The sequence below is a fragment of the Eleutherodactylus coqui genome, chromosome 4 (genome assembly GCF_035609145.1).
Source record: "Eleutherodactylus coqui strain aEleCoq1 chromosome 4, aEleCoq1.hap1, whole genome shotgun sequence".
Classification (NCBI taxonomy): domain Eukaryota; kingdom Metazoa; phylum Chordata; class Amphibia; order Anura; family Eleutherodactylidae; genus Eleutherodactylus; species Eleutherodactylus coqui.
This window is the reverse complement of record NC_089840.1, coordinates 254910437-254933138: the sequence shown is the minus strand read 5'-3', so window position 1 is coordinate 254933138 and position 22702 is coordinate 254910437. Positions and strand designations below refer to the sequence as shown.

The 22702-nt window shown below is 45.8% G+C and overlaps 1 protein-coding gene across 1 annotated transcript; it reads left to right on the top strand.

Moving 5' to 3' along the window:
* The first annotated feature begins 184 nt into the window (after positions 1-184).
* On the top strand, positions 185-20450 carry COX15 (cytochrome c oxidase assembly homolog COX15). The gene is made up of 10 exons (XM_066601120.1): positions 185-347; positions 3871-4006; positions 5048-5235; positions 6075-6197; positions 8607-8793; positions 8879-9046; positions 10812-10893; positions 15390-15544; positions 17694-17807; positions 19995-20450. Exons 2-10 carry the CDS (start codon positions 3926-3928, stop codon positions 20124-20126), a joined length of 1230 nt encoding a protein of 409 aa, XP_066457217.1. The 5' UTR covers positions 185-347; positions 3871-3925; the 3' UTR covers positions 20127-20450.
* Positions 20451-22702: the final 2252 nt, after the last annotated feature.

Genomic DNA, 22702 nt, shown 5'->3' with positions numbered 1-22702 from the left:
TGATTGGTTAAACATCTGACAGCGACGCTCATTGATTGGTCGAGAGGCATTTGACGCTTTGACTGGCGGCGCCATCTTGGTTTAGGATACGGCATGAATGCTGAGATAAAATATTGTATATAGGACATATGTAGTATAAACATGGTATATTACGAAGAGTCGCAGTGAAGGCGCACATGTATTGCATGCCTCCGGCATGTTTGCAATCACGGAAAGCGAATGCGACGTTCGTTTCACGCTCCCGCCTGTCATAGACGTATTACGTGATGACGTCATACCCAACATGGCTGCGCCCATAAGTGACATTTTGGTCCTCACCGGCTACTGTACATGTGTGCTAAGGGAATGTAAGTGGTCAAATGCAAAGCAGTTCTTAATGTGTTTGTGATGTTTGCGATTTATATTGTACAGAAGAGCTTTTCGAAGCCCGGGCTATATGTAGGGGGGCAGTTGTCTAATGTGGGACAGTGGAAAGTGCAGCTACCATAGCAGCCAATCAGGGTGTTGCTCTTTTTTTTTAATGGGACGTTTAAAAATCAGAGCTGGGATGTGATTGGTCATCTGACAACTTCATAGTGACAAGTTAATTATGAAAAGTGGTACAAGGGTAAAGTCATGGGTATTAGTGTATCTTGAAGCCACCAGAAGCCCCTCTAACACCCCCAGCTCCCGATAGGGTCAAGCCACCAAGGTCCTAGCAGCACAGTGTGCAGCGTAACGCTCCGGGTAACATTTCTTATTAAGACCTGTAAATGGTGCCATGTGACCGTACATGCTGCCATAAGATGGCAGCATGTACAGGTCATAACGTAAGGCTAAGAAGAAATGTTACCCTGGCCTAAGTTGGTGCCCTCCTCTCTTGTTGTCTGCAGGCTGGACTGTGAGCTCCGTTTTGCCAGCTGGCGCCCAGAGCGGTTCTGCTCTGCTGCCGGGACTCATTTCCGTGGCCGCCGCTCCCCCGCTGACATGCCGCCCTCACTGCCGCTGGGACTCCCACACTGATAGATGCCGCCTCCACCGCCGCCGGGACTGTGATATCTGTGCCGACCGCTGCCGGCGTCAGTGGTTCTGCTTCGGCGCCGGGAAAGCCACACGGGGCGTGCCAAACATAGCACTCTCTCTTTCTCCCCCCGGCCCTGTCGCCTCCCTGCTTCGGCTGGTATGTTCCAGTTACATCGGGTGGGGGGTCGCTATTGCGGAGCGCCGACTGTGGTGCTGTACAAACTGCAACAGGAGCGTTTGACCTCAGTGCTACTACAGTGACCGGGGATGCGCCTTGTGCGTCGATGGCCAGGCTTTGCGTTAGCACCACGGACCGCTGGATGTTTTTGCTGGCTATTTTTCCTACCCTTACAGGACCTGGTGCCCAGGCTGCTCTCCAGCCAATCAGCATCATGGGGCGTCAACCCCCTGTCAATCTTGACTCCACCAGGACTTCCTGGTAGCATCAAGATGCATTAATACCAAAGTCATGTGACTAGTGCAACCATAGAGGAGAATTCACTTACGTCGAACGCTGAATGTACGCAGCACACAAATCAATTGGAGGTTTGGGGATGGCTTCAAATTACTGATTCTACATCCCGGGGGCAAAAAAACGAATAATGATCCCCCCCCCGTAAGACATGTTCATTTGCGTGCGGCAGACAAAGATGTGTTCTTTTTCCAGCGCAGCTATGCAGTGTACCACACACCCTCAATGTGAATTGCACGCATTTACACACACACCATTGACTTCCATAGGCACATGTGGTGTGTACATGCGCAGAAAACTAGAGCATGTTTTATATATATATATATATATATATATATATATATATAATGTGTGTGTATATATTATTTTTTATGTTTTTTTGCATGACCAATATGTTTGCACAAAATACAGAAATGTGTTCTATTCTCTGCCTATTGTGGACACCACTGGGAAGACGCCTAACTCTCTTGGTCACTTTCAGCGTATTGGATGGTTACTGGGTGGCAAGGAACGCAATCTTTGTAAGCCGTACTGTGTAAAAATTTTATAGTGTAGAAGAAATGCTGCTCGATAAGAAGGCTTTCAGAGATAGAAGGGTTAATAGTTTTTTGGTCCATTAACAAAATGACTGAACAAAAGAGAAATGTAAATCCCATCAATATTTGGTGTGACCGCCCTTTTACCTTCACAACAGCATCAGTTCTTCTAGGTACACTTGCACACAGTTTTTGAAGGAACTCGGCAAGGAGATTGTTCCAAACATCTTGGAGAACTAACGCAGATCTTCTGTGGCTGTCGCTCGTTCAAATCCTTCTGTCTCGTCATGTAATCCCAGACAGAGGGGATGATGAGATCAGGACTCTGTGGGGCCAAATCAGCACTTCCAGGACTCCTCGTTCTTCTTTACACTGAAGATAGTTCTTATGACATTGGCGGGATGTTTGGGGTTGTTGTCCGGATGCAGAATACATTTGGGGTCGAGCAGACACCTTCCACTTTTTAAAAAAAAGTCTTTGCTCTATTTTTCCATACCTGCCTAAAACTGTTGCACAATTTTATAAATACACACACACACTGGTGTTTGAAAGTTTGTGAACCCTTTGGAATTTTCCATATTTCTGCTTAGATTTGATCAGATTTTCACATACATCCTAAGAGTAGATAAAGAGAACCAAATCAAACAAATGAGTCAAGAGGATTAGACTTGTCCACTAGTGCAAAGTAGATTACTTGTCAGTCATTCCTAAGGTTGCTTTTGCACGGAGCAACCTGTCGGGCGCAGATGCCAAACAGCTCATCCCAGCAATGATGGTTCTGGTGCTCTTACACAGCTATAGTTATTGCTCAGTCAATGGAGACGGAGCGGGACGGAGATCATTCTACTCCCGCTCACCTCCATCCACATTAAACAGCCAGTTGTTCATAGCCTATTTACCAGGGCTGTGGAGTCGGAGTCCCATTTTGGCGTAGTCGGCAAACATGTTTGACTCCGGCTTTTAAATAAAATAATAGTCTTAGTGTGTGTTGGTGAATAATATTCAATCTAAGGGCGCCCACCCACTGGCGTTTTTTTTTCCTTTGCGTTTTGCGTTTTTTCTCAAGAGCAATTAGTTTTGAATGTGTTCCTGTCCACTGGCGTTTTTTTTTCCGGTCCGTTGCGTTTTTTAACATAGGAACTGTCAGTTGCATATGTGTCCTTATTTTTCTCGTAATGCACCCATGAATGTCAATGGAAATGGCGCGAAAACGCAGCAAAAAACGCTGCGTTTTTCACGCACGGAAATCGCAAACGCCAGTGGGTGGGCGCCCTTATTGTATGATTCAATGCAGATTTTTTTGCAGCCCTTTTTCTCCCATCCTGAAACCTGGCAGCTGGGCTTAAAGCGGGTGGACCCTATTACAGTCAATGAGGGCTGCCCGGTGCTGTTTGGTTCTGTCCAGAGATAGAACTGTTCAGCCGCGGGGATTCCATTTTCCTGCTTTCCGAATGGAGCAGGAATGTGAAATCCCCATCGCTCCGTCATATCTGAAGAGGACAGTCTGGGCAAATTGAAGTATCGGATGTTTGGCTCGCTCACTCCACAGCCCCGCTGTTCACAAGGGCCGAACTATCGGTCAGTTCGCATGCATGCAGAAACTGAGCAACAAACACATTTCTTGTTCGCCGTTCGGTCGTACGTGCATTTAGACTGAATGATCATCGGTCAGATTCTCTCTGATCGAGGGAATCTGAAGGATTTATCTGCCCGTGTAAAAGGACTCTAATCCCAGACAATCAGTTTATGGAGTGTTGGGTTTAATCATCCCATAAGGTGTGATGTCCAATGTAATCCTGCAGCCAAGACACGTCTAACTGGACTGCAAACCTGATGTTTATTCCATTGTTTTTATAATAGGTGAATTTTGACAAGACTGTATCGGCTGATCTGGGGTCATCAGAGGGAACCAAGGATGCTGGTTTTGGGTCTTCGCTCCGGCCTGACACACTGGAGAGCGCAAGCTATGCGCTTCATTCATTCATCAGGAGGAAAGGTAATCTCTCCGAGGATTTATTCCTATGTACTCTGGCTTCCCACTAACATAATCACGTCCGCAGGAAGCATGATTTTGGGGGGGGACTGCGCTGCTGCTGATGTATCCTTAGGCTAGTCATCAATAGCTGATTGGCAGGGGTCCACTTCTCAGGATCCCCACTAATGCGCTAATTCCCAGCACCACTGTCAGGGTGCGGAGCCCTGCAAGCAGACGGCACTGTCAACGTTGCAGCAGCCTTGTATGGTACTACAGGCATAGCTCCCATTGAGTTCAGTTGGAGATGTCTAGTACCAAACCAGACCACTGCAATACAGACAGCTATATCTGCTTCCAGTACTCTGCACTTGCAGTGGTCCCTGTGATTGGGGAGGATCCTAAGCAGCGGACTCCCATCTAATTAATTATTGATGACCTATCCTGAGAATAACTCGTCAATAGTAATAGTCACGTACTGCCCCTTTAAAAAGGAGTTCTGCTCTTTAATGTTATGTTCTATGTTAAACCTGTTATAAGGTGTCAGACTGGGGTACCATGGGCCCACCAGAGAAAATGTAAATCGGTTGGCTTTATTGTACATCTATAGAGTATATGTCCCCTTTAACGGCATCGACTGTTTTCCTTCCATGCAAGGGTTGTATCATCAGTAGTAGCTGGTTTTACTGCTTTGTATTTAAAGTGTCTGACCCACCAAAAGAAGTTATGCCTATCCACAGTGGTCGCACCCCACTGATCATAAGAATGGGGGGTCCCTAAGGTTTACAAATGAATGGAGCGCTCCATTTGGTCCAATAGGAGGCTCTGGAAATAGCCAAGCACTTCTGTTCTGCTATGTCCTCCAATCCCATTGAAATGCGTGGAGCACTGGGGGTCCCACCAGTTGGACCTCCACCAATCAGATAGTTATCTCATCTCCTGTGACTAGGGAATAACTTCTTTTGGTAGGGCAACCCATATTAAGTTTATGCAAAAGTTAGAAAATCTTCTATAGTTTAAGTGGCTTATTGAGTTCTTCTTGTCATCGCCTCTGTATTGTACTAGAACCCTGGCACCCAATGGAAGCACACAGTCCAGAAAAGCTGGAAAAGAAGCATGTCTGAAGCGGCCGCTCCATCAAAAGCTGCAGCGGGGTCTATACCAAATGCTGCCGCTGAACGTGTCATGGGCCGTTGGCTACTTGCATGCAGTGGAATGGTAGCCGGAGCTGTGATTCTGGGGGGAGTAACTAGGTAAGTGCTATTTTATAGACGGAACGTCAGAAATATAACAGGCATGCAGCCTTTATCATGAATCATTGCAGCAAGGCCCCAGAATATAGAAGCCTTAGGTAGGGTCTCACTTGGAGGCCGCTGAGATGTAGCCGCGATATGGCTAAAAGCTTTGAGTCAATGAGGCTTGTGAACTGAGGGTTAAAGGAGTTGATCGGTTACCGGACATCATGCCCCTTTAGTTCCTACTGTGCTAAAATAAGAAAAGAAAGTCTACTACCCATCTTCTGCCACGCGATCCAGCTCTGCAGCCCCGCTGTGGTCCCGGTGTATGTTGTGATAGATGATGTCACCATTAGTCAGGTGATGGGTGTAGCCAATCCGAGGCTGCAGTGTCACCACTTATTTTCCTGGCATTAGCACTCACCTTTTGGGTACCATGATGCCAGGAGTGCAGAACGGTGGCACAGCATCCTCTGCCTGCAGCTGTCATCTGACTTCTGGTGACACCATCTGTCACAACAAATGTGAGGACCACAGCGGGGCTGGATCGCAGCGTCCGAGGACGGGTAAGTGCAGTTCCTTTTCTTATGTTAGCACAGTGGCTACTAAAAGGGGTCTGCTGGCCAGTGACCGGACAACCTCTATAATTGATTGCTAATGGCCATAGTTTACCTAAACTTTGGCCACTGCCCCATGTTCCTGAAATTTACCTTTTCGGATGCTTGTAAAACCGCTGAGTGACATCCCTTATGGACACTGTAGCGGTGTCTATGCTGTTGTCACTTACCTATCACAGGAAAGGATATTACTAAGAACCAAATGAAAAATGATCTATTTCCCCACGTTTTGTTTCAAAGGTTAACAGAGTCGGGACTTTCAATGGTCGATTGGCACCTAGTAAAAGAAATGAAACCACCGAGAACACGGGAAGAATGGGAGGCCGAGTTTCACAAGTACCAACAGTTCCCAGAATTTAAGATGTAAGATGTGGCCATTATATACAACTCCTTGCTATATAAACCTGCTGGGATGTGTAAGATTTACTATAGCAAAAGGGACACAAGTGATATGGTGAAGCATTGGAGAGCTTTCCCATCACACACATGTATGGCACATAGCATCATGGCTTATGTGTGCGATTGCTGGGGGATTGACTACTGGATCCCCCCGTGAACTACTGTCCCTAGTGTGACCATTTAATTGCAGGCAGCTTTAAATATATTTAACATATGGGGTTGTCTAGGAAAGTTTTTACACCTCAGTGAGGTGTAAAAACCATCATACTCGCCTTCCAACGCTTCAGAGTCCCTCGCTGCTCTCTGCTGCAATGATAACATCCTGACACAGGAACATGCGAATACTGCAACCATGTGCTGGGCGGTACAGCTGCCAAGAGAGTATCGTGCGTGGGATCCATTCTTACTGATGGGACCCAAGTAGAAATGAGCAAGTATACTCGCTAAGGCACATTACTCGAGCGAGTAGTGCCTTAGCCGAATATCTCCCCGCTTGTCTCTAAGGCTGGATTCACACAGGGCGGATTCCGCAGCAAAAACCGCAAGATTTCCGCCGGGAGAACCGCCGCGGTTTAAGCCGTGGCGGCCTTGAAGCGGCTCGGCCGCATGCTTTTCCGTTGAGGCCAGCGCTCCCATAGAGAAGAGCGCGGCCGCGATGTAAATAGACATGCTGCATCTTTTGAAACCGCAGCCAGATTTACCGCAGCGGATTAGCCGTCCCGTGTGGACGAGATTTCTGAGAAATGTCGTCCACATTGCTGGCTAATCCCGAGATTAGCGGCCGCGGGCGGATCTGCTGCGGCAGAACCGCGGCAAATCCGCCCTGTGTGAATGCAGCCTAAAGATTCGGGGGCCGGCGCGGGTGACAGGTGAGTTGCGGCGGGGAGCGGTGGGGAGAGAGGGAGAGATCTCCCCTCCGTTCCTCCCCGCTCTCCCCTGCCGCTCCCTGTCGGCCCCCGAATCTTTAGAGACGAGCGGGGAGATACTCAGCTAAGGCACTACTTGCTCGAGTAATGTGCCTTAGTGAGTATACTCGCTCATCTCTAGACCCAAGCATGATACTCGCTCAGAGTTTTATGGTTTCTTCAACAATTGTAGCATATAGTGGTAGCTCTATCTCTTCTTCCCCAATAGCAGATCAGGCAGGGAGTATCTCTAGCGGTACACTTTAGGGTCTGTTCACATGGGTGAGTATAACGTCCGAGTTTGCAATGGACTGAGCTTGGACCTATTAAAGTCAATGCATTCACACTTGGGATTAAATTTTTTTTTTTTTCCCGGAATGATGGTCATTGTTAAAAAATAGCACATGTCCTGTTTTGGTGCGTTTTTCATGCTTCACAATAGCTCTTTAAAGTCAATGGATGCATAAAAAAACAATACATTTGCATGGCATGGGTGGGCGCTCCGATTTTTTTTTTTTCATGCACACATTGACTTCAATGAGAGATTTAAGTGACCTCTTTTTTTTTTTTTGGCACGTGGAAAAACTGATTACATTCGGATGACGCTAGCACGATAAAGATGTGAAAACGCAGTGGAATCTGTTAGTTTTTCACTGACCAAAGTCTCTCTCAAGAGGTTTTCTGCATATTTTGTTTTTCTCAATTGATGACCTATCCTCTGCATAGGTCATTAGTAGTTGATTGACAAGGACCCGCTGCTCAAGACCTCTATCCGTCAGCTGATCGCCCGGCCCACTGTCACTGCAGTGGGCTGGATGTTGTCATCCGTGGAAAGGGGAGGAAGTGGGGGGGCAGTGTGGCGCTCCAATTGATTTAAATGGGTGTGAAGCTGCCACTCCTACTTCCTCCCCTGTCTGCTGCTGACTACATCTGGCCCACTGTACTGGACAGCATGACAAATGATTAGTTGATGGAATGGGGTCCCAAGTGGCAGACCCTGACCCATCAATTACTGATGACTTATCCAGAGGGTAGGTCATCAGTTAAAAAAGGGACAGAAACCCCTTTAAAGGGAACTTATCAGCGCCTTTAAAAGTTTTTACTACAACCGACCTGTTCTTTGCCATTAAAAAAAAAACTTCTGTGTTGTCCTGTTTTTCTATGATCCCTCCTGGAAATGTGTAAATTGACAACTGGGTGTTGACGTTCCCCTTGTCAATGAGGTGTGTCTCTACATAGTCTGACACTGACTAATCAATATTGAAATTGTGTGGCGATGTGAAGATACACTTTATTGACAAGGGAATAAGACCTAATTGTTAAAACCATTCCAATTGCCAGATTACAGGACCATTTTTATGCCTGTGGCTTGCTTTAGTCTGTATGTACACAGTGATGCGCTTGTCGTATCTGTTGCATCTGGTTATTTTGCTCTGATCTAATTGTCGTATCCTCCCACGTCCTTTAGTTTGAATCATGACATGACCCTGAATGAGTTCAAGTTTATTTGGTACATGGAGTATTCCCATCGGATGTGGGGGCGAGCGGTGGGCCTGGCCTACATCTTACCTACCATCTACTTCTGGAGAAAGGGATGGTTTACCCGGGGGATGAAAGGACATGTGCTGGGCCTCTGCGGGCTCGTTTGCTTCCAGGTAATAACTGAAGAGCAGAGAGTTGCATTCATTGTCACTTTTTCATGGCAGCGATATTTATCATCATGTATCTATCTTATTACAGGGGCTGCTGGGCTGGTACATGGTGAAGAGTGGGTTAGAAGAGAAACCGGATTCCTATGACGTGCCCCGCGTCAGTCAGTACCGCCTGGCCGCACATTTAGGTTCTGCATTAGTTTTGTATTGTGCAAGTCTGTGGACGGGATTATCTCTCCTTCTCCCTAAACAAAAGGTATGTTTGCACCGTAGTTGCCACTGTCTATAGGTGCCACTGATCACCCTACAAACAGGCAAACACTTGTTCGCCGGGTGATCACTTTATCATATAGCACCAAAAATCCTCATTGTCAGTGTAAATGGAGGATGCTCTGCCAACCGTGATGAAACCGTTGATTGTCTTTCATACATTCTGAATCGTCCTGCGTGAAGGCCAGACAAAGAACGCTGATCGGTGCTCATCACACGCTCAGATCGAGCCGTGTAAAAGATCTGCTAATTGGTTCTAAAGTTATCCCCTATCCACAGGATAGGATAACTTGCTGATCGTTGGGGGTCTCACGGTTGAGGCTCTTACTGATCTCAAGAAGCACAGTCCTGCGTCCCCTACCCTCCTCTCCATGGGGTTACTGCACTCTCTGCACCGAGGAACAGACTGAATGGAGCGCTGGTCACACTAGTATATTATTCACTCTCAGTGGGGCTGCTGAGATCCCCGAGTGGCCCTTGCTCAGGTATTCCCACCACTGAAAGGTATGGAACGCTGAATGTGCATGCTCAGCCAGCGCTCCCTGCATGTGGATGTCACTGCAGGGGGAGAAGCGACACGCAGTAACAGGCGGAGGGGGACACGAGAGTCCTGTTTTCAAGATCAGCAGCGGCCTCAGCGTTGAGACCCCCAATAATCAGCATAGGGGATAACTTGAAATTCTGCTACAACCCCTTTAAAGCGTAAGTGAAGTTTTACAAAATGTCACAAATACATGTAAGGCCACATTCACACCTCTTTTTACATTCTAATTGCCATTGTTTGGCTCTGTTACAGAAGCTGAACATCGAAAAATACTGGAATTGCTGGACCTGATCAGCACTAGATGGACCCCATTGACTTTAATAGGATCCACCCACCTTACATCAAACTTCCAAAAAAGTATCTGGACAAAATAACAAGTCGTACTGTGCTATTTTGTTTGGAATTTTATGCCGGATCTGCACCGGAGGCTCTGAATGTGGCCCTAGAGGTTTGATTAGTGTGGGTCCGGTGACCGAGACCCCCAGCAACTGCTTAAAAGAAGGGACAAAAGCCCTCCTTAGCCCTATGCCCCTTTCGGCTGTGATCGTCACTCCTCAGCTCTTCTCATTAGCTGAAAATGGACTCCGAAGTCTATGAGACTCGTCTTTCCTCTCCATAAATCGCGCCACTGTTGCTATGGGCTTTATCTGGTTTTCAGCATTCAAGTCAATTGTAACTGAGCTGCGGTACCAGACCTGACGACAAGCGGCCCTGTATACAGGGTGGAAAAAAGCAGATTAATCTCATAGAACACAATTTTAAGCAGTTCCATTATTTGAATCGTCACCTTCTCTAACCCCTGCCGCTTTACTGTAAGGCCGCCCACAGCATACAAGCTATGCTTATTCTGTCTGGTGTAGCATAACTGGTTTGCTGGCAGGCCTGTGAATTGGGAGACCCTACCCTTCTCTATTGTTGGGTTTCTTGTGCTCATGGATGGCATACTGCTGGGCATAAGTATATTATTTAGCCACTCTATAAGTCGCTGTCTCCAGCCTGTGGCTCTCCGGCTGTTGCTGAACTACAACAACCAGCATGCCCTCTGAGCTGCGGGCAGGGAATTGTTGGAGATCCATAGATTGACAACTACTGCTATATAGATCATTCTCCAGTATACCAAAGCTATAGAATGCACCTAAAAGGCGGCAGATATTACTTGTGTTATAATAGTCTTCATATTAATTCCTCCTTTTCTTTACCTATATAGTTGATTGAAACGAGTCAGCTTCTAAAGCTTAGGAAGTTCACACACTGGACGACGGGCCTCGTCTTCCTCACCGCACTCTCAGGTACTTGTAAGCTCACTAGAACGGTCACCTTAGTCATTAGTTTTATTATGAATAGAGATGAGCGAGCATACTTGCTAAGGACAATTGCTCGAGCGAGCATTGCCTTTAGCGAGTACCTGCTCGCTCGAGACAAAAGGTTCAGGTGCGGGGGGGAGTTGCGGCAGTCAGCAGGGGGTAGTGGGGGGAGAGAGGGAGAGAGAGATCTCCCCTCTGTTCCGCCCTGCTCTCCAGTGCAGCTCTCTGCCCGCCGCCGGCACCCGAACCTTTTCTCTCGAGCGGGCAAGTACTCGCTAAGGGCAATGCTCGCTCGAGCAATTGCCCTTAGCAAGTATGCTCGCTCATCACTAATTATGAATCTAAGGAAGTTGAATTTTATGTAAATATTGATTAGTTAACAAAAGGTTGGGGCGGTCTCGCATCAACACCTGGGGTTCAGCTCTGTTCGAGGAGCAGGAAAGGGATATCCCCCGCGCCGAACGGATCCTTCGCTAGATGGAAGCGAACAGGGCCGGGCGGACCCCATTGACTATAATGAGGCCCGTCTGCTTTCTGCTCAGCTGTCCGGCTTTTGGGTGGAAGAAAAAGTGTTGCTCGCAGAGCTGTTTTCTTCCGGTATTTTAAGATGGAGCTGCGACGGAAACTACCCTTGTGCAAACACATCGGCACCTATATGTGCTATTCCAATACCCTGTAGATACACACTTGGGGAGTAAGTAAATGTTTGGTAATTGTAATCCATGTAGTATCAGTTTATGTAACCGCTTTGCACAAAGATGATGCAGTCTTATTTAGATTTTTTTCATACTGGCCAATCCTTACTATTTTCCTCACTTTTGACAGTGCTGCATATTTAAAGGGGAAGTCAGTGGAAACTATTGCATATGCAACTGACTCTGGCAGGTTTTCCGTTGTTAAAGGGCCACTTTGGTGATTTTTATTTTTCATGCATTATGTACTTATCCCCCTAATATGTGTGTGGAGATAGATAATATATATAAATATACACATACATACATTGGTTAGTTATTCTTTTCTCTCTAAAACCCCTGACCCCTCCTCAGATGATCATGTGATCTTAAGTATGATCAGCTCAGATCTACTTTACCTGTATAGAACTAATCCGTTTCTCAATCTGTGTGATGCTATTACATGCATCTACCACATAAACTGCCTAGAAGGGGATGCATGCACTCCTGTCACAGTTACTGATGATCACACGACTCCTGTCACACAGGCATATTAGAGGAGATCACAGCTCATTCTTCTGACTGTGTACTTATGGACTGTAGATTATATAGGTGGATATAGAAGGTAGTGATCATTGAGCTGTCCCCCTATCATGGGATAGATTTGCAAGTAAAGTAAAAGAAAAATCTCACTCTCAAGATGGATCCTGATAAGCATCAAACAGGGGGCTAAAGCACACAGAGGACCTCTCCATCGTGTGACAGGCAATCGGGTGAAGGGGCCAGGGATGCAAAAATGACAATACAGGAAGTTGATCAGCACTTTTTTTTTAGCTCCATTAACATGGAGTAATCATTAGTACTGTATAACTAATGATTGTTTGGGCACATACACTTTCATTATGGCCAGCAGCAGATCTTTATTTACACGAGGGGGGAAGGGGGGGGTGATGTGCTGGGTGATGATGATGATGGTGATGATTTTTTTTATGCTCCTACAATAGATGCAACAATGACATATCAGCATTTTCTCGCTTGTTGACTGATCACTGGATTTTCTTAGGGTAGTGTCCGACATGGTGGCTGAGGCATGGCTACATTGCAACCAAGAGCCCTGCCTTCATACAAGTTGGCAAATTAAGTATTCACTGCATTTGGCTTGGTTTACCTAAAACGTTGTGGTGATTAAGCAAAGTCTATCGCCTAGTCTAGCGCTCCCTAGTAATCCTACAGTAACATGTGGGACTTACAGATGAAACTAACTATACCTTTTCCTTTTGTTCCACAGAGACACCAATTCCAAAATATATATTTTTTTTATGAATTTCCTGCATGGTAAAGCAGATTCCTGTTAAGCCGTCAATGGGGCGGTTCATCTCCTGAACTCGTCCGAGCGCTCTACCCCTTCTTTGTTTAAATGCACCCATCCTGATGTTGAAAGATATATCCAGCTTGGAGGGCAGTAGATGCTGTGTGCTTCAAGTAGACTGCAGCTCTGAATCAAAGTGTAAGACCTCCCTCACACAGGGCGGTTGCAGAAACGCAGCGTTTTTCAATGCTGTGTTTACTGCAGATTCCGTCCCGTTTCAGCAGCGCTGGCATATTTTATGCCAGCTTTTTGGCTGCGTTTTCAGCTCGGCTGAAAACGCAGCCAAGGATGCTGAAAAGAAAAAAAAAAGCAATACTCACCTAGCCGCTGCAGTCCAGGTCGCGGCCGCTGGTCTCTGCCGCTAATGCGGGCTTCCTCTGCACTCCCAAGTCTATTGTCGTAGGCCAGGTTTGAGAACCCCGCCTCCAGCAATAGAGTGCTGTGATTGGTTGTCGGCGCTGGCTCGATGCCCAATCACAACCCTTCATTGACTGTCTCAACCAATCACAGCACTCTATTGCTGGAGACGGGGTTCTCAAACCTGGCCTACGGCAATAGACTTGGGAGTGTAGGAGAAGCCCGGATCAGCGGCAGACACCAGCGGCCGCGACCCGGACTGCAGCGGCTAGGTGAGTATTACTTTCTTTTTTTCTCTATCTAGCCTAGCTGGGACTGATTTTCGGGGTAGGGCTTCTATTGCAAGCCCTCCCCCCGAAAATCGGTGAGTAGTTAACGCTGCCAAAAATGCGGCACGAAGTGTTTACCGTGTTTTAGCAGTGCTAAAACCGCTGCCCATTCATTTTAATGGGCGACGCAGGGCTGAAAACGCCCAAAAATAGAACATGCATCGCTGTCAAAGCGCAGCGTTGGAAGGTGCTGCGTTTTCAGCCCTGTGTGAGCAGCCCCATTGAAATGAATGGGAGCCTTGTACAGCGTTTAGCGCTGGGCTGAAAAGGCAGAGCTAAACGCTGTATAAAACGCCCTGTGTGAGGGAGGCGCAAGGCGTGTGATGTCTATGAACAGGCGAGAGGGTGCCACCGCGCATGTGCCGAATGCCTAAGTGCTGCCAGGCTCATCTGGAACACAATGCATTTAGCAGGGAGCAGGAGACATCCGTTAACATGACGATGAGCATGTTTAAACAAAGAAGGGGTAGAGCGCTCAGACGAGTTCAGGAGATGAACCGCCCCATTGACGGCTTAACGGTAATCTGCTTTACCATGCAGGAAATTCGTAAAAAAATATATTTAGGAATCTAAGTTTATGTTGGCATCACCTGGGAGCGCTAGACTGAGGCAGCAGAATACCTTTAGCAATGTACAGCTAGTTAACCCTTGGAGGTAACCTGTCATCACCTTGGAGCCCCATAAGCTACCGAGCGGTGTTTTATACTTCCTCAATTCCCTGTCCCCGTAAAGTTGGCGCACACACGTGACTCTCTTCAGATGGTTCTGTGCACACCCTCTCCCATAGAGATGAATGAAAGAGCAGTCGCACAGAGGTGGCTGAAAAGAGTCCTGCTGGGCACACGCCAACTTCACAGGGACACAGCACAGGAACAGGGGACCCATTGAGTATGAAACACGGCTCCTTGGACTCCCCGTTCACTCACCTTTGAGCCCCTTAACATAGTTGATTGGTCTCAAAGATGATGACAGGTTCCCTTTTAAAGGAGTTTTATCCCTACCATGAAAGTCCAGCCAGCAGCAGGGCCCGGGGTAAAATAAAAAAACAAAGCATACTCTTCTTTCCTTAGCGCCCCGGGACTCAGCGCAGCGGCCCCTCCAACCTGGGCGCCAGCTTCGTGGTGTACAGCTCGGCCGAGTATGTACACCAAGAAGCCGGGGCTAGGGCATCAGCTGAGCAGCATACTTGGGGGGCTTTTCAAAATTTTACACCGGGCCCAGCTGCTGGCTCAATATTCACTGTAGTGATAAAACCCCTTTAATTCATTTGCTAACTGCACCGCTTTGCATGACAGATGGGCTCTTGGCCAACACCCAACCAACCAGGTCCCGACCATGTGGAGGCTGCCCTTACACAGAACCATTGGAATTGAGCGGTCAAAGTTGCAAATGTTCGCCTGATCATTAACCTGTGTAAAATGGGCCTTTAGGTCACGTGAGCCCAGTGCCTACTGAGGGGCCTCATACCTAGACTTCTTCAAATGAATGAGTCTGAGCAGCTCTTACCCGTGCATACAAAGAGGGCTTATGTTACTAAATCTCGAAGCGCATATTCGTAGGTCGCTCAACTTTTTAATGTGCACTTGTGTTCAAAGTAAAGGCTCCAGTGATCGCAGGGCTCATATATGGCTGCAGTTAGAAGTGAGGGGATATTGCTAGGATACTTTTAGTACATAGTGCTTGTATAGATCATCATTGTATAACTAATAGGTAATATATAACATATATCCACAAATGTAATTTTGTTGACGACAGGAGCCTTTGTGGCCGGACTGGATGCCGGCCTCGTTTACAATTCTTTTCCCAAGATGGGGGAGCGCTGGATCCCGGATGATCTTCTTGCTTTCTCTCCAACCTTGAGAAACTTCTTTGAGAACCCAACAACAGTACAGTTTGACCATCGCATCCTTGTAAGTGGCGTTATATGTGTCTACTATTCTTCAGGCATCGACACATGGGAGACATAAATAATCCGTGCAGGAGCTTGTAATGTATGCCATCAACGTTGGGGAGCATTTACACGTCCGTTTTCACTGCGCTGTTGGATTCCGTCTAGCGGTTACATCACAGGTGCCGAAAACAGTATTGTGACCACTTTTATAAGGGTTTCGTTCATTTCTATTGTATTTGTAGTATAAAACAGCATAGTCAACTGTGCTACTCTATACTCCAAATATAACGAAAGCAAAAGGAACCCTTGGCAAAGTGGCGTCCGTTTTGCTACTGACAGTGAATAGTTCGCTTCGGGGCAATCCATCACAATACTATTATCGGCACCTCTGACAAAACGCCCAGAAGGAATTCCACAGCGTAATGGAAAACGCTGTGAGAATGAAGCTTAGCGAGTATCTGTATGCGGACTCGCACAGATAAAGCTGTCAATCACTGAGGAGTACCATCCATTGGACTCATAAGGAGGAGCCACTCGCACACCTTACTTATATTCAGGGGGGCGGCTGCTTAGTACTATTCTTGCACAAAAAAGGCACATACAGGGTGTCGGGCCACATGGTACGTGTAGTGCACCATGCACGCTTACAACCTATCAATGACACCATATTTTAATCCAGTGGGTTGCCCTGCACCTCACAGGTGAACCACATCGGCAGCCTGGCCTCCCCCAGTGTTCAAACCGCAATGCATGTTACTGATAAATACGAGGTATTGATTGATATTTTTAGCCAAAATACACAAGCTCACAACCCTCAATATAAGGAAGGCGTGTGAGGGGCTGTTCATCAGTACCTGTACAAATTGTCCCTCCATTTGGCTGTCTGCATGTTGAGGGATATGGTGTTATTGCCTGCCCTCTTGTCAGTATATCAGTAAATATATGGCCATTTCCTGCGACTGCATTAAATACAGAATTTAGCAACTCTCTAAATAGTTTTGCTGCTGTAGAGTCTGTGTAACTCCTTCCCCTAGTTGGCTGTTCTGCTAAATCTGACCTAGGTCTGACAGTAGACTTCTTTCGACTGTGTGCAGTCTCCTGACTTTCTTCCTACTTTCTCTTGGTGTTAGGGTTGATTCACATTAACTATTTGCCCCGCACAAGTTCGGTCCGATTGTCATATGGATGGAGCTCGCACAGGAAAATAACCCATTGATTTCAATAGGTTAAATTTACATGAGTGATTTTTTTTTTTCATTTGCACAGATGGTGTGAGATTAAAAAATTGCTGCATGTCCTATTTTTGGAAGATTCTCTTTTAAGAATCGTCCATTATTCCTTATGGAGTTACCTAAATCGCATTGCACATCCACGTAGTTGCAAGTTTCATGCAAGAACTATGTGAGATATCACAATTGCTTCTGTTAATGTACCCTTAAAGATAGCAAGAGGAAGAGCAAGGAGGTTGTACACAGCAAAGTACGGTGTAGAGAAAAGGAAAAAGCATCCAAGTCTTAAGGAAAGGCAGATCGCCCAGGCTGTACTGCATAGAGTAGGGATAGTGAAGCGCTTACACAACACAGTCTACAAGGGGGAGAGGGATCACACCGGTATCGATGTACTGAGGAGAGAGCCCTTGGTAGACTGTAGGTGATCACACTCCACAGCATCAGTGTTTGTCAGTACAAGGGAGAAGAGATCCCTCATGGGCTATAGAAGGAGAAATTGGTCCACAAATGACTGATACATTCAAGCTAGTGAAGACCGCAGCATCCTGGACGCATAGACCTCTCACCCATCATGTATTACTGAGAGGGACACGGCCTCACGAAAAAAGTCTGGAACTGCTTGCATATTACAAACTGTGTATCAGGGGTCTGAAAACGAAAGGAGAAATGGAGATGGCGGTCTGAAACTGTAATAACTCCAAACCACACAAAGAATATTGAACATTTTGGTTAATGGGCACTAAGGCAGAATACAGCGGACTCCTACCGTAGGTATGAGGGAGGCGCTCTTACTGCCTCCTCGCTAATGACTGACACTGTGCATAGGGGTGGATGCCTGCATACTGTATGTGTTACACACAAATAGTTCATTTAATCAATTTACTATCTTTGTGCTTCTTGTTTTAGAAGTTTTACAATCTTCTGTATGGCTTTTTCTAGGGGATCAGCTCTGTAGCCGCCATCACTGGTTTATATTACTATTCCCGGAAGCTTCCTCTGCCTCGAAGAGCAAGACTCGCTATGAACTCTCTTTTTGCTGTGGCCTATTTACAGGTAGCCTGTTATATCGCTGTATACTTCTATTGTGGACTGTTGGAGGGGATTTCAAGGGAAAAGTACAGATTTGCTATGATATGTGTCATTGGCTGAAGGGAATTTAGATACATTGTATGTATGTATGTATGTATGTATTGTTATAGTAATAATATATGTATTCTATTGTGTATCTATCTTTTAATATGTTTCTCATATCAGCCTATGCAAACAATCATATGTATGTATATTATTATATCTACCTTCTTAGTAAATAGCTAGCAGCTAAATGGCTAACTGGTTCATGTTATACACTGATATGTATTGGATGTTGGCACATACTCCTACATATCTTTCCCTGGCTTAGGAATGTCCTGAGATAGTGGGTTCTGACCCTCTCCATTCGGAGAGAAGCTACTAGAACAATGAACACAGAATAAGTTCAGTTTCTTAGATATTTAATAGTAACATACACCTTAAGGCGTTAACATATGTTAAACCATTAGCACCTAGAGCCAATTATGAGTTTTTATGATTTCGGGGGGGGGGGGGGGGGGGTGTATTTCTGTTACTATGTCATTTGGGATATATATTTGTACCACGGTGCTATTAATAAACTAGAAGTAGATTGCCTTTGATACAGATGTGTGCCCATGGCTATATAGATTGGCATGCATGGTCCTCTCATTATAATTAATTTGGAGCAGTACAGTGAAGTCAGGGAATCCACTTGGTTCCCATAACAGTATCTATCTATCACACACACACGGTAGCCATGGAAAGGTAGCCCACTTCTGATTCCACCACCACACTCTTTGGAGGAGGCCGCAGTCCTTTCATTGTACCTCATCCGTATGAGACTAGTGTCACGCGAACGTGTTTGCACAGCGTTTTGGGCGCACAATACGCATTGACTGGAACCCATAAATTTCAATGGGTTCGTTCACATAAGCGTATTTCGCATGCATATGTCATGCGTGCAAAAAAACATGCAGCATGCAATTATTTTTCTGTCCATTTGTGCACGAAAATGGCACCTATTGAACTAATTACCTTAATCCCACTTCAATGAATAGGAGCATGGTTGTATTTTTTTGGCATGTGCAAATGTGCGCGATTCGTGTGCACAAGGTACAGTAAAATATTGCGCAAATGCATTTATACTTGTGTGACACCAACCTAAGAATAAAACCAGCACTGTGATTGGTTGCTATGAGTAACAAAAGCAGATTTTATTTTAGATGGCTTTCATCTTAATACAGCAAATAGTTATTGTGGAAGACTGTGTGAAGCGGATCAATAAAGGAAACCTAATAGGTCATCACCAATAAAAGTACCTCGGTACAAAACCACCTGCTAAACATTGTATTCAGAGTCTGGTTCAGAAATGGTGCCAAACCGCGTCTGATGCAAATATGCAGAAACCGAGGTCTCCATCAGTCCGGATGCCCAAAGTCATCGGTGACATTCAGCAGCAGATTGCAAATAGTCCTCGAAAATCAGGACTACTAGAAATCCCCACCTGACTCCCGAAGCACCACCGCATGACCGGAAAATTGGCATTTGGTGCGCAGTGTCAGGAACAAGAATAATGGGCCCAATTTCCTTCGACTCTACTGTGAATACCGCGGTTTATCTGGACATGTTTGAACAGCTTTTTGACCGACTTCTACCAGAAGGAAGCTTGTATCACTTTTTCCAACAAGATGGGGGAACATGCCACACTTCCCATGACTCACTGGCACAGATTAATTTCATTCACTGTTTACGGAAGAACTAGCTAGTAGCAAGAGGTTATGGTCACCACATTCCCTGGAATTGTCCACATGCGTTTTTGTTTTTTTTTAAAGCAGAAGGTTTATGCCAGTAATCCACATACCCTGGATGAACTCGCGGAAATACATCACAAACACTGTTGAAGAGCTGCAGGCAGTATCAGCCAACAAGTAAATAGGGACCACTTCCAAGATGTGGGCAAATCCATAAAGCTTTTGGAAAAATAATGCACTTTTTCTTAGTCACAGTATTGTCAGAGGTGGGCTACCTTTACATAGTCCACCATTATATTTACAGTTTTGTATTTTTTTTTTTTTGTCCTGTTTTATATGATTTTACATTAAAATCCTGTTGGTGAGCATGTTGATGGCTTAGTAAGTAAGTTATACAGCACAACAGTCTGACCTTACAATGTTCCTTCCTTCCCCTCAGGTTACCCTGGGCATCAGCACTCTGCTCTTTTACGTCCCAACACCTTTAGCTGCCACCCACCAGTCGGGCTCCCTCGCTCTCCTCAGTATGGCTATATGGCTTATGAATGAATTGAGACGTCTTCCAAAATAGTGATGTGAAGTGGAAATATCCAGATTGAGGATCATGAAACCTTTCTGAAAATCACTTCTTCATTGAGGATAATATTACAGTCTTATCATGATGATTCTTCTTTTTTTTTTTTTTACTTCTACTTTTTTTATAAAGACCTTTTCTGATTCGGTCCACACACGATTCTCCTGTAATATATTGCACCTCTTTGCCTCCTTATATAATGTATTTGTAAATATTTTTCTTTTGTCTTAATACATTTTCATGTTTACATAAATCTTTGCTGAACCGTCTGTAAGGAGAGATTCAGAGAGTCCAAAATAAAGAACTTGACATTTTGCCTAAGTTGTGATTGTAATTGGATGGAGGGTTTAGTTTCACGTGGATGTGGATAGTTGCAGTGGCCCCAATAGTAACCGTGCCCCTTCTCAGTAGTAATAGTGGCCCTCAAGTAGTGATGGTGGTAATAGTGCCCCCCATTAGTAACACTGGGCCCATTACCTCCACTGGGGAATCAACCCTAACAGGAAGTACTTTACTTCCCTCCGTAGCCCCAGTCTGGGCACCACTGAGTATCACTGGCTCTGACCTCTGATACTTCCTTCCAGAGTCTGCGGTACTGCACTTTCTGCACACGCAGCACGGATGCCAGGAGGAAGTGTCAGAGGTCACAGCCTTTGATATTCAGTGGCGCATGGACTGGAGCTATGGAGGAAAGGTGGGTTTGCACGTCTTAATGATCAAATTGCAGAAAGAGGACATATTCAAATGAATCAATGCACATAGCCCATACTTAAGGCCCATGCACGCAAAGATAATCTTTCAAACAATTGAAAGTTTTAGCTATCATTTTGCATAAAGTACTAATGGGCACTAATGCCCATTAGTACTTTATCGGCTTCATTTGCGTGCAAGTGAGCCTCTAGTTGCTGCTTGCAGAACTGAGCAGGTGGTCTGAGCTGTGCAATCAGCTCCATTGTTCAGCCAAGGGCTGCTAAGAGAAAACAATGTAATATCTAGCTCCCGTGGAGAACACAGCGTGCGGTGTGAATTATGGATTTTAAGTTCACCTAAAAATCATCGTTCAGACGAAAAGTGCATCGTGGTAGCATTTACACACAACGATTATCGCTCATATGCCATTGTTTTAAAGCATTTTGAGCAATAATCATTGCATGTAAATGGGCCTTAACCAATATATTGATAAAAGGGCAGTTATAGACACCGCTTTTCTCAGTATGCAGGAAGCCAATTTGCTGCATGAAGAAGCATTGCGCAAGTGCAAAATACTGATTAACAAGCACTCATTGGTCAGACACCCTTTGTATGCCTCATCTATGTGCAACTATAATACTAAACAGCCACTCATCCCCCACCCCCTGCCTGTGTATTGGGCAGTGATTTAATGGTCCTAGGCCACACAAATATGAACTGCATGCTTTTGAATTAACTAATTCAAATTTTACAATTATTAACCAATTTACTTAACCAATGTTGGAAAGGGTGATACCAGCCGTATTGCACGGCCCTATTATCACACTTGCCCGTGTGAAATTAGCCCTAATAATCACTAACGACGCTTTTTGACTAATCATTATGGAAGCAGTCAGAGGGGTCTGGCGCTGCCAGGCTCTCCTGACTTCAGTTAAAAATAGGTCATGTTTGTGTTTTCTCTTTGAACATCATTGTCAGGATTGGCAGAACCAGACACTTGTTTGACTTTTGGCCAGATCCAGAGGCGATACCTGAGGAGTCCCGGCCTTCACCTTTTCACCCCAGTAGTTGGGATCTGGGCTTTGCTGCAGGCTCCTTTAGTCTGTTACATTTGAAGTGGTCCTAACGTTGGAATACATGGTACCTGAGCGGGTGTATGGAGGTGTGTAATCAGATCAGTCCAGGTCGGAGCAGGCAGTGCAACTTCAGGAGGAGGAACAATCCAGAGGTTAGAACGCCCAGAACGGGTTCAGCAGGGCACAAATAGGCCAGGAGTTGGAGCAGCAGACAGAAGAGTGTTCAATACAACAAGCCGAGGTGATTCATTCAAAAACGCCTCGCATCACTTCTGTGAAATTGCGATCCTCAGGCACGCGCTTCAGAGGATCGCAATTGTTTCCCATTGACTTCAATGGGCAACTTCACAGCACACGGCCTGCGAGCGACATGCGATGTCTTTAAAGGTTCCATTGGAAATAATGAGTGCCGAGTTCCGAGGGAACACCAATAGTTAGAACATGCTGCAATTTTGATCCTCAGAGCATCGCTCCTGTGTAGAAGTCCATTCAAAAGAATGGCGTTCATATTTGCGCAAATTTTCTGAGTCTTGCAATGCAAAAAACTTGTGCAAGATTCTTGCCCATGTGAATGTAGCCTTAGAGAACCGGAGCTATAGCTGTTTGCAGTGGAGTCGGGAATACTGATTTTACAGCTATTAGAGATGAGCGAGTAGTGCCTTAGCCAAGTATCTCCCCACTCGTCTCAAGATTTGGGGAGCGGGGAGGAACGGGAGGGGAGATCTCTCTCTCCCTCTCTTCCCCCCGCTGCAACTCGCCTGTCACCCGCGCCAGTCCCCGAATCTTTAGAGACGAGCGGGGAGATAC